Source organism: Delphinapterus leucas, chromosome 1 (genome assembly GCF_059928025.1).
Source record: "Delphinapterus leucas isolate spDelLeu-1000000601 "Yukka" chromosome 1, BTC_Dleu_Yukka2, whole genome shotgun sequence".
NCBI lineage: Eukaryota > Metazoa > Chordata > Mammalia > Artiodactyla > Monodontidae > Delphinapterus > Delphinapterus leucas.
Genome location: NC_143129.1, coordinates 86540481 through 86565685, shown reverse-complemented (window position 1 = coordinate 86565685; position 25205 = coordinate 86540481). Strand labels below are relative to the sequence as shown.

General features: G+C 37.1%; 1 protein-coding gene across 1 annotated transcript in view; it reads right to left on the bottom strand.

The window, feature by feature from the left end:
- SPAG17 (sperm associated antigen 17) overlaps positions 1-25205 on the bottom strand; it is a 220331-nt gene that overhangs the window by 112524 nt on the left and 82602 nt on the right. The window contains exons 11-18 of the mRNA XM_022583945.3: positions 24220-24357; positions 24018-24131; positions 23277-23427; positions 19643-19870; positions 19329-19547; positions 12126-12187; positions 11453-11566; positions 3720-3874 (exon numbers count right to left, since the gene is read on the bottom strand). Coding sequence (XP_022439653.3) covers positions 3720-3874; positions 11453-11566; positions 12126-12187; positions 19329-19547; positions 19643-19870; positions 23277-23427; positions 24018-24131; positions 24220-24357 — 1181 coding nt within the window. The remainder of the gene's footprint in view (positions 1-3719; positions 3875-11452; positions 11567-12125; positions 12188-19328; positions 19548-19642; positions 19871-23276; positions 23428-24017; positions 24132-24219; positions 24358-25205) is intronic.

Below are 25205 nucleotides of genomic sequence, written 5' to 3'. Positions count from 1 at the left end.
AGCCAACATTGTTCTCAATGGTAAAAAACTGAAACCATTTCCACTAAGATTAGGAACAAGGTTGCTCACTCTCACCACTATTATTCATAGTTTGGAAGTTTTAGCCACAGGAATCAGAGAAGAAAATGAAATAAAAGGAATCCAAATTGGAAAAGAAGTAAAGCTGTCACTGTTTGCAGAGGACATGATACTATACATACAGCATCCTAAAGATGCTACCAGAAAACTACTAGAGCTAAGCAATGAATATGGTAAAGTAGCAGGGTACAAAATTATTGCACAGAAATCTCTTGCATTCGTATACACTAATGATGAAAAATCTGAAAGAGAAATTAAGCAAATGCTCCCATGTACCACTGCAACAAAAAGAACAAAATACCTAGGAATAAACCTACCTAAGGAGACAAAATACCTATAGCAGAAAACTATAAGACACTAATGAAAGAAAGTAAAGATGATACAAACAGATGGAGAGATATACCATGTTCTTGGATTGGAAGAATCAACATTGTGAAAATGACTGCACTACCCAAAGCAATCTACAGAGTCAATGCAATCCCTATCAAACTATCAATGGCATTTTTCACAGAACTAGAAGAAAAAATATCACAATTTGCTTGGAGACACAAAAGACCCTGAATAGCCAAAGCAATCTTGAGAAAGTAAAATGGAGCTGGAGGAATCAGGCTCCCAGACTTCAGGCTGTACTACAAGGCTGCAGTAATCAAGACAGTATGGTACTGGCACAAAAACAAATATAGATCAATGGAACAGGCTAGAAAGCCCAGAGAGAAACCCATGCACATACAGTCACCTTATGTTTGATAAAGGAGGCAAGAATATACAATGAAGAAAAGACAGCCTATTCAATAAGTGGTGCTGGGAAAACTGGACAGCTACATGTAAAAGTATGAGATTAGATCACTCCCTAACACCATACACAAAAATAAACTCAAAATGGATTAAAGACCTAAATGTAAGGCCAGACACTATCAAACTCTTAGAGGAAAACATAGGCAGAACACTCTATGACATAAATCACAGCAAGATCCTTTTTGACCCACCTCCTAGAGAAATGGAACTAAAAATAAACAAATGGGACCTTTGAAACTTAAAAGCTTTTGCACAGCAAAGGAAAGCAGAAACAAGATGAAAAGACAACCCTCAGAATGGGAGAAAATATGTGCAAATGAAGCAACTGACAAAAGGATTAATCTCCAAAATTTACAAGTAGCTCATGCAGCTCAATATGAAAAAAACAAACAACCCAATCCGAAAATGGGCAGAAGACCCAAACAGACATTTCTCCAAAGAAGATATACAGATTGCCAACAAACACATGAAAGAATGCTCAACATCACTAATCATTAGAGAAATGTAAATGAAGACTACAATGAGATATCATCTCACACCAGTCAGAATGGCCATCATCAAAAAATCTAGAAACAATAAATGCTGGAGAGGGTGTGGAGAAAAGGAAACCCTCTTGCACTGTTGGTGGGAATGTAAATTGATACAGCCACTATGGAGAACAGTATGGAGGTTCCTTAAAAAACTAAAAATAGAACTACCATACGACCCAGCAATCCCACTACTGGGCATATACCCTGAGAAAACCATAATTCAAAAAGAGTCATGTACCAAAATGTTCATTGGAGCTCTATTTACAATAGCCAGGACATGGAAACAACCTAAGTGTCCATCAACAGACGAATGGATAAAGAAGATGTGGCACGTATATACAATGGAATATTACTCAGCCATAAAAAGAAACAAAATTGAGTTATTTGTAGTGAGGTGGATGGACCTAGAGTCAGTCATACAGAGTGAAGTAAGTCAGAAAGAGAAAAACAAATACCATATGCTAACACATATATATGGAATCTAAAAAAAATAAAGAGGTTCTGAAGAACGTAGAGGCAGGACAGGAACAAAAACTCAAATGTAGATAATGGACTTGAGGACAAAGGGAGGGGGAAGGGTAAGCTGAGACGAAGTGAGAGAGTGGCATTGACATATATACACTACCAAACGTAAAATAGATAGCTAGTGGGAAGCAGCCGCATAGCACAGGGAGATCAGCTCGGTGCTTTGTGACCACCTAGAGGGGTGGGGTAGGGAGTGTGGAAGGGAGACGCCAAAGGGAGGAGATATGGGGATATATCTATGTGTATAGCTGATTCACTTTGTTATAAAGCAGAAACTAACACACCATTGTAAAGCAATTATACGCCAATAAAGATGTTAAAATAAATAAATAAATAAATAGAAATCCCAAAGAGTCTAATAACCATGACAGAAGTTGTATCAGTAATTAAACATCATCCCAAGTCCAGATGTTCTTATTTGGAAGTTTTACCACATGCCAAAGGAACATATATCTTAGTCTTGCACCAACTCAATCAGAAAATCAAAAAATAGAAATGAAAAAGGAGAACATCCACCCATTAATTTACGAGGCTAATAAAATCCCAATACGAAAGCCAGACAAGAACGTTTAAAGAAAGGGAAATTATAGCTGAGTCTTACCCACGAATACAGGTCCAAATATTGTAAATAATCTATTAGCAAACCTAATGCAGTAATTTATTAAAAAAAAGATAACATAATGGACAAATTGGATTTTCACAGGAATAAGGTTGAACACTAGGATATCGATTAATAAAATTTAGCACTTTAACGAATAAAAAAGAACACCTAAATTGATGTAGAAAAATCATTTGATATGATTTAATAGTTACTTATGATTAAGAACTCAGATCAAACTAGTAACAGGAAGAACTTTTCTAACCTAATAAGGAGTATTTACATAAACCCTACAGCAGAAAAACAAAAGCAAAAACATACTTAATAGATGAATATTCAAAACCTAGAGCAAGACAAGGATGTTCTCAAAATTGTATTGGAAGTCCTAGTCGGCAGAGAAATGAAAAATATAATTACTGGAATGAGAAACAAAACAAAGAAAAGCACAGTTTAAGATATTAGCTTGGTACATCTGTTGTGTGCCTTAATTTTGAAAAATCGTCTCATGACTTTAAAATGTGTGTTCCCATGTATGCATATATGTATGCACACAACCTATTTCCCCAATTATTCTATAGGACCATGTTCGTCCTATCTTTCTGTATCCCTTAGGACTAAAACAATTCTATACAAATAATAAATACTGAATATACATTAACCAGTATTGAAAAATAATGAAAAGTTCTCATTATTAATAAGGAGAGAAAGCAAAATTTTAAGTTAGCAATGGAATAAGGATCTGGGAAGAAAAAAAAATCGCTGATTCCTAGAGGCGTCAGTTTGCTGGGAACCTGGCTGCATGTGCCACTCAGCTGCCCTACTTTTGAGTCTTCCCTAGATCAAGTGGAGTTACCACAAACCAGCATGCAGAATGTCATGTTTTGTAGTTCCTACTTTAAATCTTTCAGAGGCTGTTTTATTGGAGTCTAAATGAATCAAATGTAATTTAGTAATATCCCCACTAGATTCAATGGGATAGGGAATGACATCTGTCTTCCTTGGGGAGATAGTTTCAACGCCTATCACAGTGCCTGGCACACACATTCAACTTGGTGAGCTGAATTGAATCTATAGTATCACACAAATGTTTTTATCAAGTTTAACCACCCAGCTTAGGCTATAAGAACTAAAAACTAGGTAACTAGCAAACTAAGCTAAGACAACTAACTAACCAAACTATCTAAGTTGGTTACCTGAATCCAACATTAGAGTGAAGAGCAATGTTCCAATGTTCACAGTGCAGACGTTGCAAATTCATTGGATTATGAAAGACCAAGAGTAAAGAGTTATCTTGGGTGTGGTAATAAGAATCAATACACTTGTATTGCTGATTGGCTTCTTGAAGAACCTGAAAATCAAAACAAATCCATTGTTGTGTCTTTTTATCCCAAGAGAAGGGTCTCCTGCTAGGGCATTTCTCTGCCCCCTTATTTTTCTCCACTTATCTCCATGATGTTAGTCAAGGTGAGAGCATAGATGGCAGACGTTTTCAGGAGCATTTTAGCAACTTTTAAAGAAAAACAAATCCTAGGCTCCAGGCATAGAGGCATTTGCTCAAGTGTTCTTCATTAACGCTGGGAGATAATAATTAAGTCTAGGAGTTTTTAATTTAACGTTTTCCATGCCTTCATATAGATCATCTCATTTTGTCATCATAAAAGCCCCAGATAAATAGGTATGATTATTTTTTCCATTTCAAAATATTAAAAGGTGCCTTTTTCAGCATCAGTTGTGGCCAAGAGGGGATAAGATACTCGTCCAAGAATATGGAGTCCCTAAGTTCTGGTGCCAGGGCTCATACCAGTCTTTCGACTCTACATGTCACATTTCACACTCCACACAGTGCTCTCCACTACACCACACTGTAGTACAGAGACGTGCTGTGAGCGGTCCTCCTGATATTGTTCCTACATGACTTCTATCTCTGGCCCTTTCCAAAACATTCTATCTTCAGCATTGCAATTGCAGCCACAAACAGAGGGGCAGAGTAGGCAGCTCGCTGTCCTGTTGCCTTTTCCTTATGCCAATCAACATAAAGAAATATATGCATAGGGAAAGCAATTAGACAGCTGTGGGTTTTTGTTTTTCTTGTCTATGTCAATTCGGTGGCGGCAGCTTTCTGTTCTCTACCTTTCAGATGATCTGAAGGCATGGAATTGCACATTCTGTCAGGAAAGGACTGTTTTACTTTTGCTTTCAATTTTACACTGGTAGCATAACTAAAATAATATATGTACTTCCCCAATCTAGTCCCCTCTATGAGTGTCTTTATGAAGTGGCATTTAAATTTTTACATCTGTTCCCTGAGAGCCAATACAAGAAACACACATGTGGTAAATATTTTTGCATTTAAAAAAGTTTGCTATGTGGGGTGCTATCCATTACTTTACTTTTTTGGGCAAATTCCTTTCATATTTTAAGTCCAAAAAACAAATATTTTTATTTCTGATGAACCTGTATTCTTCCTTGTATTAGAGAGCTCCACAATCTTTGTGTTTTCACATTTACTTTGACTGCTGGGGTAAACATCTATTAAGTATGTTTTTGTTTTTGTTTTTTTGCTGTATGGTTTATGTAACCTAATACTCCTTATTAGGTTAGAAAAGTTCCTCCTGTTACTAGTTTGCTCTGAGTTCTTAATCATTAGTGATTATTAAATCATATCAAATGATTTTTCTGCATCAATTTAGGTGTTCTTTTTTATTCTTCAATCTGTTAAAGTGCTAAATTTTATTAATAGATATTCTAGTGTTCAACCTTACATTCCTGTGAAAATTCAAATTGTACATTATGTTTTCTTTTTTTTATAAATTACTGCATTTGGTTTGCTAATAGCACTAAGTTTCTCAGAGCTGTAGTTGTTCTTAATATTTGATAAGCTTTCATACAATGTATTTCCTGTCCTTCTTAAAAACTTGGCCACAGCACTGTAAATCAACTATACTCCAATAAAATAAATTTTAAAAACTTGGCTTTTACCTATTTTTCTGCATTAATATTGTTCTCATTAACTACTTTTCTCATTAAAAATGAAGACCTACCATGTGCCAGGCACCATGTAGGTTCTAGAAAAACAAAATGAACAAGATAGGTAAGATTTTTCTCCAAAATCTGATTAAGATTTTTCTAGAGAATTCTGGAGTTCAGAGATGTGTGTCTAAGAAGATGAAATTGATGGAACATCTGATACGGACAGAAGGGATTGGCATGGACCAAGAGTGGAGCAGGCTGATGATTAGGAGGATATTACAATAGATGGAGAGGATGGTACTTGAATTAAAGTAGGAGCAGTGCAGATGGTGAAGAGCTTGAAGATATATTTTGAGGTTATACCCTCAAAACTTGATGGATCAGACATGCAGGACAAAGGAAAAGCTGAAGTAAGGAATGACTCTTAGCCTTTTGGCTTGATGGTGACATTTTCTGAGATGGATGAGGGGAGAAACATGCTTAGATGGGAAAATTATCTGCTTCATGTGGGACACTAAATATTTAAGAGGCCTATCAGAAATTCAAGTGGAATTTAGAGGTAGGGACAGTAATGTGGAGCTCAAGATAGAGATAGTTTGGAAGATAAAATTCTATGAGTCATTAGGGTTAGACATATATAATAGATGAAATCATTAAAAGAATGCTTACAGAGGAAAGAAGACAATTCAGGACTGAGACTTGAGGCACTTCAATATTTAGATATTAGGTGGAGGAGAAGTATTAGACAAAATTCCAAATGGAGCACTGAGGAGGAATCCAGTATGGTGTCTTGGAAACCAAGAACGAAGAGTGTATCACAGGGAATTGATCAGCTTTGTTGATGAAAAGGTCAAGGAAGATGAACAGAGATAAGTGTTCATTTAGGTTTGGCAGGACAATTATGTGTGACCTTGAAAAGTGAAGCTTCATGGAGTGGGAAGGACAGAGCTAAATCGAAATAGTCTGAAGTGAACTTCCAGTTAAAAATGGAAGATTAAACACATGTACTCCCTAACCCCTCAGTAAAGGAACTGTAAAAATTTTGAGTTTTAATATCACAAAGTTGAAGGCCGCAGAAGAGGAGACAAAAGCAACAGCATTTTAGAAGGTAGAAAGCAGAAGGATAAGTGGTAACAGATTTAGCAGAACATGGAAAGTCAAATCCTAAGAGTAGTTTTAAGAGAGACCAGACGGAACTTTATCTGTGTGCAGAAATACAGAAAGGCTCAAGAAATGGCAGAGTGAGGTACCTCTGAAAGTGGAGTGAAGGTGGCATTGAAAATAGGAAGTCTTTTAAGAAGCCTCAACAGTCCTGAGCAGCTGGGGGACTGTCCATCTCCCACCTCAGCAGAAGGGAGGATTATTACCAACAGAAGGTGACCCTGTGGATTCTAAGAAGAGGGACCCTAGGCACCACTGAAGGAGACCTATACCACAGAAAAAAGAGAATTCTGTAAAAGTCTAAATTGGCATGGTCCAAGAGAAATATAAGGTAAGCCACAAATGTGAGCCATGTGTGTAATATAAAATTTTATAGTAGCCATATTTTATAGTAGCCATATTTTTAAAGAGCTAAAATTATAACTGTATATTTTATTTAACCTAATATGTCAAAAATATATTATCATTTCAATATGTAATCCATGTAAAAATTGCTAATGAAATGCATCACCTTCTTTTTCAACTAAATCCTTGAAAATCTGGTGTGCACAGCATTTATATAGGTATACTTATGTAGTGTATAACCTACTTACAGCCCATCTCACTTTAACTCGCAACATTTCAAGTACTCAGAAGCTACATGTGACTAGTGATTACCACATTGGACAACGCAGATCTGGAGGCTGAGTGGGAAGACACCTTAAACTCTTTCCCTCTATCACTCAGCTCCTAAAACCCTGACTGGTAAGTTATATCTTGAAGACAGGAGATTAGATTTTTCTTTTTTTCCTGGAGACTCTAAATGGCCCAAGAGTACAGAACTAATACTTTAACACTGATGGGTCTCCCAAGAAAACCCCCCAGCCAAATTACCCAACAACGAAGTCCAGTTGTTGACAACTTCCCTCTACCTTGACCTCAGGTAGCATGTCTCATTAATATGAACAAAGAGGCAAATACCACTAGATATTATTCTGCAATATGAAAAATGAAGATCTCCCCTCCTCTCCCCCAAAAAACAAAAAGTTAAAAAAAAATTTGAGGAAAAGAGACAATGCAGGGAGAAGACACTATGAATTCAAAGGACTTTAATATCCTCATAGAGATAAGAGAAGATATGATACCAGGGAATGTGAACAGTGTGCTCTATAAAGGTAATTTTTAATTATAAATAGAACTTAAAGAAATTAACATTATAACAACAGACACAGAAGACCCAATAGAAAAATTGAATGAAAGCAGAGCCATATTTCCAGAATAAGAAGAAAAGGTGTTGTAAACTAGGAGGGAAAAGGTAAAGAAACTGGAAGTTCAGTCCAGGAAGTCCAACACCAGAATAATAGGAGTTTCAGGAAGAAAGACTAAAGAAAACAGAGGGGAGATGATTTAGAGTGATGATTGTATAACATTTCCCAGAATATAAAGACAGGAGTCTCTGGATTATACTGGGCTCCCCAGTACAATATGAGGAATAGAACCACATACCAAGGCACATCAACAGGAAATCTAGAGCGCTGGAACAAAGAGAAAATCTTAAAAACCTTACAGAGAGAAGAAAAAAAAAAAACAGACTAAAGTGATCAGGAATCAGAATTTCATTCTTTTTTCTCAAGGACAATCTGGAAAGCTAAAAGACTATTGAAGAATGCCTTCAAAATGTCAAAGGGAAATACTTTTTTTTTTTTTTTTTTGCAGTATGCGGGCCTCTTACTGTTGTGGCCTCTCCCGTTGCGGAGCACAGGCTCTGGATGCGCAGGCTCAGCGGCCATGGTTCTCGGGCCTAGCCTCTCCAAGGCATGTGGGATCTTCTCGGACCGGGGCGCGAACCCGTGTCCCCTGCATCGGCAGGCGGACTCTCAACCACTGCGCCACCAGGGAAGCCCAGGAAAGTACCCTTTAACTTAGCATTTTATGTAAAGCCAAACTGGCAGTCAAATGTAAGGATAGAATTAAGATACTTTCAAACATCCAATGCCTCAAAAATTTATGGAAGCAACTTGAAGAGACGGTCCCCTACAAAAAGAGTAACCCAAGAGAGAGGACAACATGGGATTCAGAGGACAGAGTATCTAACTGGAAACAGAGGCAAAGGATGTGGCCATGATAGTGAAGGGAGATCGCAGGACCACAGCTGTGCGGCAGGCTTTCTCTGAAAATTGGTAGAATTTTCTTTGCTGCTTTGTAGCTTCTGGCAGTGGCCATCAATCCTTGGTGTATGTTGGCTTGCATCTGCATCATTCTAATCTCTGCCTCTCTGGTCACAAAATATTCTCCCTGTGTGTCTTTGTCTTTACTTGGTATTTTCTTCTTCTTACAAGGACATCAGTCATATTTGATTAGAGCTCACCATAATGCCCTCATCCTAACTTGATTACATCTTTTAGACACCTTAATTCCAAATAAGGTAACACTTTTAGGTCCTGGTGTAAGGATTCTAAAAATTCTTTTCGGGGACACTGCTCAACACATAACAATCCACACTGTGGCCTCTCAAATTCATATCCTCCCGATATGTAAAATATATTCACCCAATCCCAATATCCCTCAAAGTTTTAACCGTTTCCAGCATCAACTCTAAGGCCCAAATTTTACCTAAATATCTTCAAAATCAGTTATGGGTGAGACTCAGTTCCTGGTCCCTCCTTGGGCAAAATTCCTATTCATGTGTGACCCTGTGAACCCAGAAGACAAGTAGAGGGCAAGCAGAGGTTGAGAGCACACAGGAAAGGCATTGCTTAGACAACAAAACTGATAGAATACCTGTTAGGTTTGAATGGACTGAAAGGAGATTTACTCTTTGGTAGAGAATTTGGGGGGTAGTAATGATAAATGAATAACAAACTAAACAAATGAAAAGGAAATGTAATCATAGAATACTATACAGTTCAGTTGTGAATAGTTTTTATATAATTGAAATAAGGTAAATCTTGAAATCTAACCAAAAATTATGATACAGTTAACCGTGTTGGAGAATGGCAAGGAGAAATGCTGCTGTGAGTGTAGGAGTGTATAAATGAATGTATGTGCACGTGTGTGTGTTTGTGTGTGTGTGTATGTGTCTGAGTGTGTGTTATATGGGGGGTGGGCAAGCTGTCTTCTCAAGAAGGAGTTAATTGATGATGATGCCCCAAACTAAAACTAAGACTAAATATACTTGTTACTTAGAGACAATTAAGTAACAAAAGAAACAGGTAAATACCTGGAAGATTTTTACCTCTGGGAATTTTGGCATGGGAGTGGGTGGGAGCTGTTATTTTTCGTAAGACTCTTTATACAATTTTTGGCTTTAAAAATATGTGGATGATTATGGAGAACAGTATGGAGGTTCCTTAAAAAACTAAAAATAGAACTACCATACAATCCAGCAACCCCGCTACTGGGCATATACCCTGAGAAAACCATAATTTGAAGAGTCATGTACCACAATGTTCACTGCAGCACTATTTACAATAGCCAGGACATGGAAGCAACCTAAATGTCCATCAACAGATGAATGGATAAAGGAGATGTAGCATAGATATACAATGGAATATTACTCAGCCATAAAAAGAAATGAAATTGAGTTATTTGTAGTGAAGTGGATGGGCCTAGAGTCTGTCATACAGAGTGAAGTAAGTCAGAAAGAGAAAAACAAATACCGTATGCTAACACATATATATGGAATCTAAAAAAAAAAAAAAAAGGTTCTGAAGAACCTAGGGGCAGGACAGGAATAAAGACAGACGTAGAGAATGGATTTGAGGACATGGGGAGGGGGAAGGGTAAGCTGGGACAACGTGAGAGAGTGGCATGGACATATATACACTACCAAATGTAAAACAGATAGCTAGTGGGAAGCAGCCACATAGCACAGGGAGATCAGCTCGGTGCTTTGTGACCACATAGAGGGGTGGGATAGGGAGGGTGGGAGGGAGGCTCAAGAGGGAGGAGATATGGGGATATATGTATATGTATAGCTGATTCACTTTGTTATAAAGCAGAAAGTAACACACCATTGTAAAGCAATTATACTCCAATAAAGATGTTAAAAAAATGTGGATGTAAAACTTTGATAAAAGTAAAATTGAAATTAAAAAGATAAAACAAAAGAGTACAGGTTTTTGCATAAAACGTAAAAGCAACAAAAAGTTCATTTTAGCGTTCGTTACTCATTATTTTGCATAGTGGTTAAGGGCACAAGTTCTGGGGCTGGATTTCTTGGGCTCGTATCTTGCTTCTCTCACTCATCAGCCATGTGACCTTGGACAAAAGTTACTGTTGGTACTGTACTGTTGGTACAGTTTCCTACTATTTAAATAGTTTCTACTTCACAGGATTATTGAAGAGATTAAATAAGCTAATAATACATATTAATCATTGACCAGCATATGGTAAGTGCTCAGTAAATGTTAGCTATCACAACTTCCATTGACCTGTTAATTGTATCAGAAAATACTTGGAAATGTTGTGAAAACTGAAGAGAACTGAAAGGCAATATGGGGGAAAATAAGGTTGCTTCCCAATGTCTTACTTTTATTACTATGTTTTTTTAAAAAAAACATGTGCAACAGTCATGCATATATATCTTTTTTTCCTTAAAAGACTTTATAAAAAACATCCTTTTAGAAAGTATATTTTAAACTATTTTGGGCATGCAAAGCTCAATCTGGGATTAAACTCACTTTATAGGTGAAGTAAATGGGAGTATCGATCTGAACTAGATCTGAGAGTGACCTAGAAGTGAACTGTTCTAAATCACACCATGCCTCTCCAGACCCATCTGACCGTCTTCCAGAGACTCACAGACCATTAATACCTGAAGCAGAACTTCTGGCTTAAAACGTTCAGTAAAACTCCAGTCCATTAGATTGCGTTGCTGCATTTTCTTTATGTCCTGTAACTCTGCTTCCACAGTCATCTTCTTGGGTTTCTAAAAAAAATCATAGGAATCCAATTTCAGCCTTAATTTGTTTAAGTCCAAATGGAGCCCTCTTGGACTCCATCAACTAACCAGCATGCACTCCATCTAATTGGGGAAATCTGCATATGTATAAATCCATATGGCAACACTTTAAGAGAACTGCTGCCAGAAAGAGTATGCCTTTGACTTTTTTTTCATGGGCAACATAATCTAAATATTTTTATTGTTAGGTTATACTCTTCTGAGTCCTGTTAGCAATTATAGGCAGGTTTTCTGAACTCACTTCAAGACAGCATTAGTTCTACATGGCTGTATGGTCAGCAGGTGTTCGTGACGTTGCCAAGCCACACTGTCTAGAGAGGAGCATGGAGCCTGGAAGTTTTGCTTGAGCGGCTGGTGAAATTAACTCCTTTCTCTCCAGTTGGAGCTGGTCAGGGGATGTCTGAATAATCCCTTCTCCTCTAGCATCAGCATTCTCCTGCTAAGCTTCTCTCTCTCCTTTTTTTAGTTCATGGTTTTCTCAGATCATCTTACTCGCATCTACACATTTATAATAATACTTTCCTACCTTTTCAAGAGGATCAGCATTTGTGACCGCTTTATCTTTGATCTCATTGTTCATGGTCCGCTCTGTAAATCAAAGACACCAACATCCAGTTGTGTTTGGGCTTTGTTCCCGTTTTAGTCAACGCTGTGCATTTTTGTTGCCATATGATCTAGGTTTCTGTGCTGAAAAGGTAATTCCTAAAAGGCATGTTTCATGCCTCCAAAAAGGTGTCTGTGTCAATAATTCTAAATCAGTGTCTACCTAGAAAAGTTATGCTAAGTCCTTTGAAAAGAACCCAGCTTCCTATACAATACATTCCTAAATCATGTTAGATAGTCTGCCTTCAGACTGTATGGCTCACTTCTAACAATGTACCTTTACCTTACAAGCTGCAAATATTTACTGATTAAACTATGTCAACTGCTCACTACACACTGTTGTGTCTTGTCATGCTGGCAGCTATCACAACTGCTTTTCAAACTTCTTGGTCATATCTTATGGGTGACAAACTAGGACAGGGGCAGGGGATGTATGGAAAGGATAACTACCAGATAAAGGCAACTCCTACCAGAAAAAATAATACTATATACCATCTTGTAGATTTTTTCCATTCATTAATTGTTTATTAATTTTAAACCCATTTAATGGGCATCCGCAGACTTATAGAGTTTTAAAAAGTTAGTTAAATGAATAAAATGAATCGGGAGCTGGACTCCACTGCCCCATACCATGGACCAATGTGAGTCATGCACATTAGTTCTCCCTGTGACCAAACAGTAGACTTATATGATAATTGGGATTGTGATATCCTTCTTGAGTACCGAGCAAACAGCCATATAAATGGACAGAGAGGAAACAGAATCATGCTGTTGATTTCTGAATCACCATGCTTCAGTAATTACTAAAGTTAACAAATGTTACACAGAAGAGTTCCATGATATATGTTTCAGGTGGATAGACATCTTTACTGTGAATGTCTCAGAGTTTGTAATATGCTCCCGTGACTGTGAATCTCTAACAAAGAAATGGATAAAGTACATAGCATTTTCCAAATCTGACCAAAGTAATAGAGTAAGGGTATGAATCTTGTAACATACCTGTCATGCTGCTGAATAACAGCCAGCCGGACTTTTTATCACCCTTAGAATAATAGCAAATTAATCCCTACAAAGTCATATATGAAATGGCTCCAGCTTAACTCGCCAATCACATCTCCTTCCACTCTCCCTTGCTCATTCCACACCAGACTCACTGGCTTGCTTGTTGTGTCTTGAAGTTTTTGAACTTGCTTTTCTCTGTCTGGCATGCTTTGCCTTAGATAGTCATCTGTTTCAAACCCTTACTTCATTCATATTGCTGCTCAAATGTCACCTCCTCAAAAGCCTTCTGCTTCTTATCCTGCTTTATTTTTGATCATGGTATTTATCAGTGCCTAATAATATTTGTTTATGTCTGTCTCTCCATATCAAATGTGAATTCCTGAAGAATAAGAACTTTATCTTATTTTCCCTAACTGTATTCTGAGTAACCAACACATGCTAGGAACTCAGTAAATATATATATTTTTTGATTGAATGAGAGAAATCTATACCATATACTGAAACTGGAAATAAATACAGAGCCATATAGAGAGAGCAGAAATGCAGAAGAAATCCTACAACAAAAGCTTATTTGGGGGTAAGCATAAGATTTAAGTTTTCATTCTGTGGCAAAGAGAACCATATTTGGGTTTCTAGAGGGAGTAGTTAATTACGTCTAAGCAGGATAGGCCAATGTTTTCCTTGCTTTTAGGAGCATAGCTACTTATATTTTTGCTACTAGTTCCATCTCGCCTTGGGCTGGTGAGGGTGACAGCATGAATGTTCCATTTTGATTTAGAAGAAAACTATAAAGACAATTCAGTATTTATATAAATACAGCCACTCAAGAGAAAACTCAGGCCAACTATAACTCTAAATAGACCATGATGTCCCATGTGTCCTTGAAGCAATTGATATGAAATCTGTGGAATAAAAATTATTCTATGCTGTGGGCTGCCAGATTTCCGGGAGATCTGATATTCCCTCTTGTGTGTAAGGATCCAGCAGAAAAAAGTCTCCAGTTTAAAAAATATGTTCTAAAAATTTGTGCACCAGTTATTTTGTCAAAGGAAAGAACATTCTAAGACTAATCTGAACTCTCTATTTAATAGTAAAGCAAGAGTCATTTTTTCTTTCTTCCTGGTTTCTCCCTTCAACCGCATAATCCCTTGACAGTGTGATTCAGTAGTTTTTGACACATCTGGAAATGGATGCATTCTCATTCCTTTGAAAAACAACTTTCCTAATCTGTTTTACTTTAGAGATAACAAGACCCCTCTGCAAAGCAGTTACTTTATTAAAAAAACACCCAACAAGCATAAAGGGCACATCTAAACCTATAGCCTCACAGTTATCAACTCTCAGGTTTTTCATAAATATCCAATAGGCCCTGTCAAGTGCAAAAACAGTCTCAGATGGATGTTTGGTTGAGAAAAGCACAAATACTCAGCCCTTCATGTCCAGGAACAGGCTTTTATATATATATGATGCTAAGATGGTTGTGCAGGAAATACATGAACAATTTCTGCTTTGTTTAAAGAGATCTAAAGTCGATGCTTTAGAAATGTGACTCAGGGTTAGGGGAAAAAGCAAAAAAAGATTAGCAGCAACAACAAAAAATTCCCTTACGTATAACAGCCGCAGTGAGGAACCAAGGCTCAGCTGCCCTCCCCCACCCAAATGTAACAGTTTCTTGATGTAGACCAGCCTACACCCTGTAGAATCCCTTACAGGCCAACCCTTACAGGGTTCAGCTCTCACGATTGCTCAGCCTCTAGGATACATTGTCCATCACAGCATGTTCAGCCTTGATGATTTAGGGAGTTGCTATAAACATTTACTTTGCACCAGGATCCAGAACACCAACTTATGTGGTTTGACCACCAGGTGGCAAAAGTTGCCTGAGAAAAAACTATATACCAACTGCTCTAAAAAAAAAAAATTTAAAAATTTAAAAAATTAAAAAAGCAAAATAAAACAAAATAAAACCCCTCAGGCCTTATATCTCTCCTGGCTTATTCTGGCTCTACATTAACTCAAAATGACTTCTTTGGAACTTCCTTGGTGGTCTGGTGGCTAAGACTGTGCACTCCCAGTGCAGGGGGCCCAGGTTCCATCCCTGGTCAGGAAACTAGATCCCACATGCTGCAACTACGAGTTCGCATGCCCCAACTAAAGATCCTGCATGCTGCAAGGAAGATCATGGATGCCGCAAGGAAGATCCTGCATGCCACAACTAAGACCAGGTGCAGCCAAATAAATAAATAAAGTATTTAAAAGAAAAAATGACCTCTTTGCTATACATGTACATTCCCATAGGATTCACTAATACCATAACATCTCAGGCTAACTTATTTGGCTTAACTTTTTGTGAGCTAGGCTAATAGGTAAGGGTATTTAGAACAGAGAAATAGGGAACCAGCCCTAATGGTAAGGAACCAGCCCTAATGGTAAGGAACCAGCCCTAGGAAGACCCGAAGGCAACAAAATCAGGTTAAGTGTTGCCATGAAGAAGAGACTATGAATATGGCTAAACTATCAGATGCATCGCAAGGAATTTCTGGAACTGAGGAAGCCACAAGACAGCCACAGTGGAGGAAGCATTGATTTGGAGTTAGATAGCCCTCTTTGGAATCCTGACTTCCTGCTTGTATGTGGTTGAAAAAGTTACTTAACCACTCTGAGTCTTTGTTTCCTTGTCTTCAGAATTAGGCTAATAGTAACTTCCTCATAGGCTTGATGTTTATATAAAGTATTAGTTAATATATGTAAAATAGCACAGTGCTTGGAATATAGCAGGCAATATTAAATAAATGTTACCTCCCTCCCTCCTTTGTCCCCCTCATCCTCACTTATCTGCTCTGCTAACAGGCAAGGAGATTTTCCCTAATTCCACTCCATTGATGACTTCCTCTTCTACCCTCATTTAAGTAAATGAAATGGTAAGATGACCATTTAGTCAATACTGACTTAACACCTATTCTTTTGTGGCACTGACCATTTTTTAATGCTTTTTAAAATTATGAAATATAATACAGAAAAGTACAAACAACATAAATGCTTGGTATAATGAATAATGATAAAGAAAAGTCCCAGCACTCCAGATATCTTATGCACGTTCTTTCACAATCACACTTCTTTATTAAACTTTCATATTATTCCTGACTCTCTTTTGTGGATTATTTTGGGTTTTCTACATACACACTATTTACAAATAATAACAGTTTTGTTTATTCCTTTTCAACCTTTACAATATTATCTTTTTCTTGCCTTACCGAGTTGGCTAGCATCTCCAGTGTAATCCTAAATATGAGTGTTTATAGTGGATAGTCTCCTGATCCAGGGAAATCTTTCAACTTTTCATCTTGATATATAATGTTTATTATAGTAATTTTAAAAATAACCTTTATAAAGTAGAGAAATTTTCTTTCTATTGCTAGTTTGTTAAATTGACTTCATAAATCGCTGTAGAATTTTAAGTGCTTTTTCTGCATCTATTGAGATATTTTTCTTACTGTGTTAATTGATAAATGATGTTGATTTTACAATGTATGTTTTTTCCTTCAATCTTGTTATAAAAACTTGTACTTGATTATTATCATTTTGTATATTGCTAGATCAGTTTGCTTATGTTTTATTCAGGATTTTGGCCTATATGTTCATGAATAACTTTGATCTATAATTTTCTTTTATTGTACTATCTTTGACAGTTTTATTATAAGGCTGATGTTAGTTTCATAAAATGAGTGGGAGAGAATACCCCTTCTATAGTTCCTGGAATTAATTTTTGTTAAGATTAGAACTATTTCTTTTTTTGAGCTTTGAATATCACTAGCCAATGACATTATTTGGGAAGATTTTAAATTATTGATTTAATTTATTTAAATAGTTACAAGACTATTCAGGTTCTCTATTTCTTCTTGAGTGAATGTTAGTAAGTTATACTCTTCTAGTAATTTGCTCATTTCATTTTTAGACTTAGTGGAATAAAGTTGATTATATCCTTTCACTGTCTTTTAAATTTTTATAGGATTAAAAGGAAGTCCATTTCTTTATTCCTAATATTTTTATTCCTGATACAGCTTTATTTCTAATATGGTTATTCATGCTTCTTTTTGTGATCAGCCTTTTGTAAAAAAAATTCTCAATTTAAAAAAATCTTTTCAAATAACTAAACTTTTTCATTTTATTTGTTCTACCTATTGCATCTATATTTTCCATAATTTCTTTGTGGTTTGAGAGCATACTCTGTAGTTTTGATCTGTGAAAATTTGTTTTAGGACTTGTTTTCTGATGTAGTATATGATTAATATTTTTAAGATAAACATACTTATGACCTCTAAAAAGCTATAGTATTAAGGAGGCCTTAATATAGGCATATGAATAATGGTAGTAAGTAGTAGGAAATGATAACTGATGCCATAAAGGAAGCATAGATTAATTATGACCATATGGAATGGTAAGGGACGCATTTCCTGGTGAACACATGTAACAAAGCTTCATGGAGGTGCCATTCAAACCTAATAATAATCAAAAAGAGAACTCTAGTTGGAGGGTATTGTGGGGAAAAGTCACAGAGATTGAAAAGAGCAGGCTGCCTAGAGGAAATAGGGCCTAATTCTGTTTGGCTAGAGCATAGGATAAGTGAGCAAAAGGGAAAAAGTAGAAAGGGTTTGGGAAAAGTAATCTGGTACTGCTGAAGAAGCACATAAAGCAGGCCAAGAAGTTGGGTTCTATATTGCAGGTAGTAGGGAGCCACTGAAGGTTATAAGCAGGGACATAACAGAAGTGTATTTTAAGTAATTAATCTGACAGTTGTGTGTAAGACAGCTCAATAAAAATTTAGCCTAATATTCTTCTATGCATCTATACCTCCTAATATAACAATATTTATTATGCTTTATTCTAGAATGAGAGTAACTGCCTAAGCCATGAGGAGGAGGGAAGGGAACTGATGTTCACTGAGCACTGATTTTGTACCAAGCTCTGCACTGGGCAGTTCATTATGTTACTGCAGGTAATTTTTAATAATTTTTGCAAATAATCACAATAGCCTTGTAAAATACTAATGATGAAAGTTTTAGTTATGTTCACTGTACTACATTTATGAAGGTAAGAGTGGACTAAGAGGTTTTATAATATTTTGGGAAAAAAAAGGGTTGAAATAATGAGGACTTACTCTACAAATAATAAATGCTGGAGAGGATGTGGAGAAAAGGGAACCCTCCTACACTGTTGGTGGGAATGGAAATTGGTACAACCACTATGGAGAACAGTATGGAGGTTCCTTAAAAAACGAAAAATAGAGCTACGATAGGATACAGCAATCCCACTCCTGGGCATATACCATATCCAGACACAGCTTTAATTCAAAGAGATACCCGCACTCCTATGTTCATAGCAGCACTATTTTCAATAGCCAAGATGTGGAAGCAACCTAAATGTCTATTGAAAGATGAAAGGATAAAGAAGATATGGTATGTACACACACACACACGGGAATATTACTCAGCCATAAAAAAGAATAAAATAATGTCATTTGCAACAACATGGATGAACCTAGATCATATTAAATGAAGTAAGTCAGACAGAGAAAGACAAATATCATACGATATCATTTATATGTGATACAAATGAACTTATTTACAAAACAGAAAGAGGCTCACAGACATAGAAAACAAACTTGGGGAGGGGAGGAATAAATTAGGTGTTTGGGATCAACAGATACACACTATTATATATAAAATAGATAAACAACAAGGACCAACTGTATAGCACAGGGAACTATATTCAATATCTTGTAATAGCCTATAATGGAAAAGAATCTGAAAGAGAATATATATATATATATATATATAACTGAATCACTTTGCTATATATCAAAAACATGGTAAGTCAACTCGACTTCAATAAAAAATTTTTTTTAGATAATGAGGACTTACTAACAACACTAAGTAACAAAGTTTAATTAACCAAATAATTTAGATATTAAACAGTTTTTCAACTGAAATAGGGAGGCATTTAAATAATGCACCTTGAATCTTTTTTTTTTTTTTTGGTTTATACATTCTCTAGTAGCGTCTATACACATGCACGCACACACATATAGTCACACGTACACACACAGAGACACAAGTTTACTTACTCAAAGGCTCAGGTTGGAGCTGCGACTTCAAGCTGTTCTCCTGCTCTGATGGTTCTCTGTAATCAGAGTCTAAGGATTTCCTATTATCCAGGTCAGAATACTTCATATTGTTAGTATCAGGCTGACTAGGATTGGAAGGTTCTTTGTTGATCTCATCATCTTGCATAGATGTTGACCAATTCTGATCCAGAAATAAAATTCTGTCTTTGATTCCACTATCTAGGCAGTGTAAAGAGGATCCATAAGATACAATGCTAGACAAATGGACAATCATACAATGCGAGAATACTTTTTGTTCCTTCCAGGCAGTGTACCTGTTTGCTGTCTGGTCTCTTGGGTATTCATTTTCATGATGTACTTTTGCCTTATCTGTTTAGCAAATCTGGCAGGGTTGTCCCATGGTATGTTTAACATCTCAGAATCTGTCCCATACATCAGTCTAGAATGTTTCAGTTTCCCTTCTTCATCAACCTCAGAGAGTTTCAGGCTCTCAAAAGTAAACACTTTGAAGGCTCGATCTACTTCATTCCAGCTCAAGACTTCTGTAAGAAAGTAGGACAAGTGTTGCTAGGAATGCTCTTTATTACCACATGGTACAGGGCTAAAAGAGGGACAACCAGGGAGTCAGTCCACCAAAATGACAAAGGAGTCACGCCATGATGGGTGTTGACCTGACTTTACACACGGGCTCCACAATTCTGCAACAAATACCAAAGGTAACTAATAATAAGAAAGCTGCACAATCAAGATATAATTTATTAAGATAATGCTCACAAACTGCTTCATAGCTGAATGAATATTAGGTGTCCGGATTAATTCACATGGGCTTTCCGGGGTATCATATTGGTTGAATATATTTAAAACTTGTCATTTTTCATAGACAGCAGACTTGTGGTTGCCAAGGGGGAGGGGGTAGGAGAGGGATGGACTGGGAGTTTGGGGTTAGTAGATGCAAACTATTACATATAGAATGGATAAACAACAAGGTCCTACTGTATAGCACAGGGAACTACATTCAATATCCTTGGATAAACCATAACAGAAAAGAATGTAAAAAAGAATGTATGTGTATAACTGAGCCACTTTGCTGTACAGCAGAAATTAACACAATTGTAAATCAACTATACTTCAATAAATAAATTAAGAAAACATCATTTTTAAGCAAAAGCACCTTTTGCTGCTGTTGTAATTTAAAACAGAGAAATCACTCACTCATGTCTAACATAGGCTGTTATGTTCAGTAGGCTTTTCTGTTCACTCAGGCTAAGAAAAGGCCTCTTTCCATCCAATGAACTGGTACAGTACTTTTCATAATTTTACTTTAAAGGTTATCAGCCTTCAAGGGGCTATACTAACTTGTGTATTTATTCTTTTATAGCATTTATTCATGCATTCACTCACTCACCTGTTTTTGTTTTCTATGTATTAGGCTTTGTACTCTATGTATTTTTCTTTGCCTGAGATTTAAAGAAAAGATTTGGTTCTTGTGCTTTAGAAGTTCAAGATAGAGAGGTGGGAGGTAGGTGTTAACAAATAACCATGGAATTCAGTGAGGGAAGGCGAAATGATAGTGACAGATCAATGAATCAGAGGTCACCTACACTTCCTCTCCAACAGAGGTGAGGGCAGCGGGAAGGTTCCTTTTGGAAAAAATACAAGGAAATTCAGAAGAGAGACAGGAAAGTGGTTAAAAGTGACAGCATTAAGTTTGTTCATTCATTCATTTCACAAATATTTTTTGAGCACCTACTACTTGCCAGTGACTTTAGTAAAGGGACCACAGCAGTAAACAAATCAATGAACTCCTGATTTTATGGATTACCCATTGTAGCAGTTAGAAACAGAATAAACAGGTAAGTGTATAGTGTATCAGAGATGATAAGAAGAGTAAAGCCAGGTGAGGGGATAAGAAGTGATAATGGTTGGGGAGAGGCTTCTATTTTATATAAGGTAGCCAGCAAAAAGCCCTCTGAACAAGTAAAGCAAAAATCTGAAAGAAGTGGGGGAGCCATATCGATATCTGGAAAAGAGCAAATGCAAAGATGGAGGCAAGGGTGCAAGTGACTTGTCCAAGGAATCACAGTAAGGCCAACTAGATAGAGTGGAGTAGAACAACGAGAGCTTGCCAGATGATGAGCTCCAAAAGTGGGCGGCAGAACAGTTTAGATTTTATTAATACTTTGAGGGAAATGGGGATCACTAGAGGGTTTTGGGCTAAGAAGGCCCATGATCTGACTGACATTTTAGAAGGGTCATTCCCATTATTGTGTGAAGAAAAGACTGTAGATAAAACGGGGAAAGCCTGGAGACCAACTGGAAAGCTATCGAAATAGTCCAAGTGAGAGGCGGTGCTGGACTGGGCTGGTAGTGAGGGATGTGGTGGAATTGGTTGTGGGGCGTGAGTAAAAAGAGGAACCAGGGATGACGCCAAGGTTTTGGTAGAAAATAGTCGCCATTTACTGAAATAAGGAGGACCATGAAGGGACACGTTTTGAGGAAATCAAGAGTTTGGTTTTGGACTTGTTAAGCATGAGGAAAGAGAAAAGGAGGAGAGGCAGAGGGACAAGGGTTTGGGATGGGATATGGGAGCAGGATATGTGGGCAGTTTCAGTGGTGACAACACAAACAAGAATCTTGTGTATTGTACAACACGGGGAATATAGCTTATATTTTGTACTAACTGGAATGTGACCTTTAAAAATTGTATAAAAAAGAATGTGTACATATCCTCCCTTAAAAGACAAAAGCAAATGTGAGCATACGAATCATCCTCTTCTTATCTTTTGTTTCCTTTCCTTTTTTAACTTAATTATCTGGGAGACTGTCCCACGTCACGATATAGATATGCCTCACTGTTGTTAAGTCACATGATCTTGTACCACATAGGTTTCTGATATTTTAATGAGAGCTTCTGAGGGACATTCAATTTGTTTCCAGTATTTTGCTACTGTAAAAACATGATTCAATAAATGTGCTTTGTTCATATAAAAAAAACCCCAAGAATCCTGTGCTGTGGAGGGTAGAACGGAGGTGGAGAGAGAATAAAATCATATCACAGGGCAGAAGGAGCATAAAGGCCAGATGTTCTCAGAACACCAGGGAGAGGGTGATTATGTAAACAACAGACAAGACATACCCAGGCCCACTAGGCTACACCGCACATTTCCATGAGGTGAAGGCATGGCAGTATTAAAAATTTTAGCTTTTTCTATTACTAAGCCTACTAAAAAAATGAAAAAAGAAATCAAGATTAAAATAGTTCATAATTTGCTTAGAGTTAGAAATGAAAGGAGAAAGAAGAATCTGCACATGCTTTTTTCTTTTCTAGGTCAAATCAAGATGTCTATGTAATTTCATATTTCTTCTTATAAGCAGGAAGGCATTTGCTTATTGCCTCAAGTGGAAATAGTATATGTTTTAGGAAATGATTGTCTATATCATAAAATTCCCATGAACTCTGCAATGAGAAGCTGATTTTAGATATTTTTAATGACCCCTCTTTCCACTGTCCTCAAAGAGCAGAAAATGGCCCATCCTGTTTTGAGAGGAGGTGAACTGGTATTAACACTCTCAGCACCACACCACAGGGGGGCGCTCTAAGTTCTCCTCTTAACCAGGATGGGGGCTACCATGTCATCTCCAATGATGTCAATGAGGGGATGTGGGACTGGGAGGCGGGAAGGAGGAATAAAGAAGGGGATTGTGCTTGTAGAAACACAGTGAAAAGAAAAGCCAGGGCATCAAATTGAAGAATGTTATGCATCACAGCTATCATCCTACTGCTAATGACATTATTCAAGATAAGGGAAGTGCAGTCAATCAAAATACCCACCCCAGCCTCTGAAAGGTCAATACTCAAAATACTTTTTGCAGATGGGGGTGTAATCGTTAGAGGCACACGTGACCATCAATGAACGAACTTAAGCTACGACAAAGCAACGTACTCACCACTTGTACAAAAGTGCATGAGCTCATGAATTGTAGCTAGACGTTTCGTGCTGTTCCATGGCGGGGGCAGAGGGAATTCAAGGAATTCCCACAGTGGCAACTTAGACTGCATCTTCTGCTCAATTTGAACCAGGTCAAAATTCTTTAGGTCCTGATGAAAAAGAGCAACATGACAGAAGACATTAAAATAAGCTGTCAAGTGCCTTATGCATATGGAGAAGGCAAAACATGATACCCTTGCTCTCATTATTTGGGAACAGGGGAAATCAATGGTAATTGGGGAAGACAAACTGTTGGTATTTTGCTGAAGGTCAAAAAAGCTAGTTCTCACTTTGCCAGAGGTTCTTGGTGCACACAAATGATGGATTCCTCATTCACAGTGACAAACTGCCAAAGTCTCAAATGTATTCCTCCCTCCCTTCTGAGATCCTTTTTTGGCCTCCACTAGTTTTTTCATATTAGCAGATGTATAAAGCAAGGCTTTAATGCAAATTTGGTGTAGTCGCAATCGATTTAATGGTCCGTTGGACCTCTGTATTTAGGCCAGTTTTCTTTGCTGATGTAATTTCTCCTTTATTCATTTCCATTTTCTGAGATCTTACTTTGCAAGCAGGTATCTACTTCGTACATTACTGGTAATTAGCATTGGTAAAGCTATCTCATTAAGATTTCTTCAACTGAATAATTACTAATGAGATTTCTTGCATCCGTTATCCTCAGGGTAACCTGGTTACTTATTACCTTTAGCACATATTTCTTGTGGGCGAGGGCATCGTGATAGTTCAGTAGGAGAGGGCCTCTGGGCACTGGTTTGCTTTCATTTTCCTCTTCAGATAAGACTATTTCATGGAGATTCTATTCAAATTAAAACAGTATTGATGTAAAGAGAGAGTTCATACTTTTCAAAGCATACACACTTTTTGGTTTTCTCACACCATCTGACCTTTTTCTCCCTCTCTGTCAGACAGAGAGAGGGCAGGATGGACATGATGTGAGCTGCAATTCTGTGGTCCAGCCCATCTGTTCTGGGAGGCGGCTCCGCCAGACTCGGTGGGACAAGGTCTTCTTCACTTGCCACAACCTGTTGACGTAAAGAGTTGGGAGGAATCAGTTTAATGGTCAGTTCCTTACTGATAGTCACGTATTTCCATTGCTTTTAGTAAAAACAAGGCAGTTTCTACCAAAAAGTTTGGTGATTATACAGAGTGGCAGTGTAATTACCAGTGACTACCAAAGTAAAAGGGAAAAAGTTTATAATCCATTAAAACATTAATTTACATATATATTAAATTATTAAAGTATATATAATTTTCATACATGTACTAGAACAGGTAACACAAAATGCAAATGGTAAACAGGAAAATTTACCATGGTAGAAATCAAACTAACAATATTAATATAATTTTTCTTAATGATTTACTCTTTCTTTTAAAGGACTCAAAACTGTGCTCTCACATCTTTGGATTCAATAAGTATTTATTGAGTGCCTACCACATGCCAAGCACTGTGTGGGCCACCCTCACATACATTATCTCATAAGCCTCACAGCAATATTGCTGAGTAGCTATTATTTTCCAATTTACAGAAATGGAATTAGGGTGAGGGAAATTATGTGCCTGGCCCAAGCCCAAGGCTGCTTACTGGGAGGAACTGGGGTTCAGGTCAAGTCCTTAAGATAGAAAAGTTATACATGGTGAGATCAGTAAAGGGTAATATTCTTCTTAATACGGAGAAAGTGAGGCCTAGAAAGATTAAATGCCTTGTTCAATTTTATGTGGTAAACAAGAAGTTGAAATATAATCAAGATAGGCACCTAATTTATAATTGTTCTTTTCACCTTAAATACCAAAATCACCCGCTACGATTTCACACAGCCCTACAGGATTTTTCAACCTTGAAATTTAAAGACATTTGGACTAGATTTTTGTC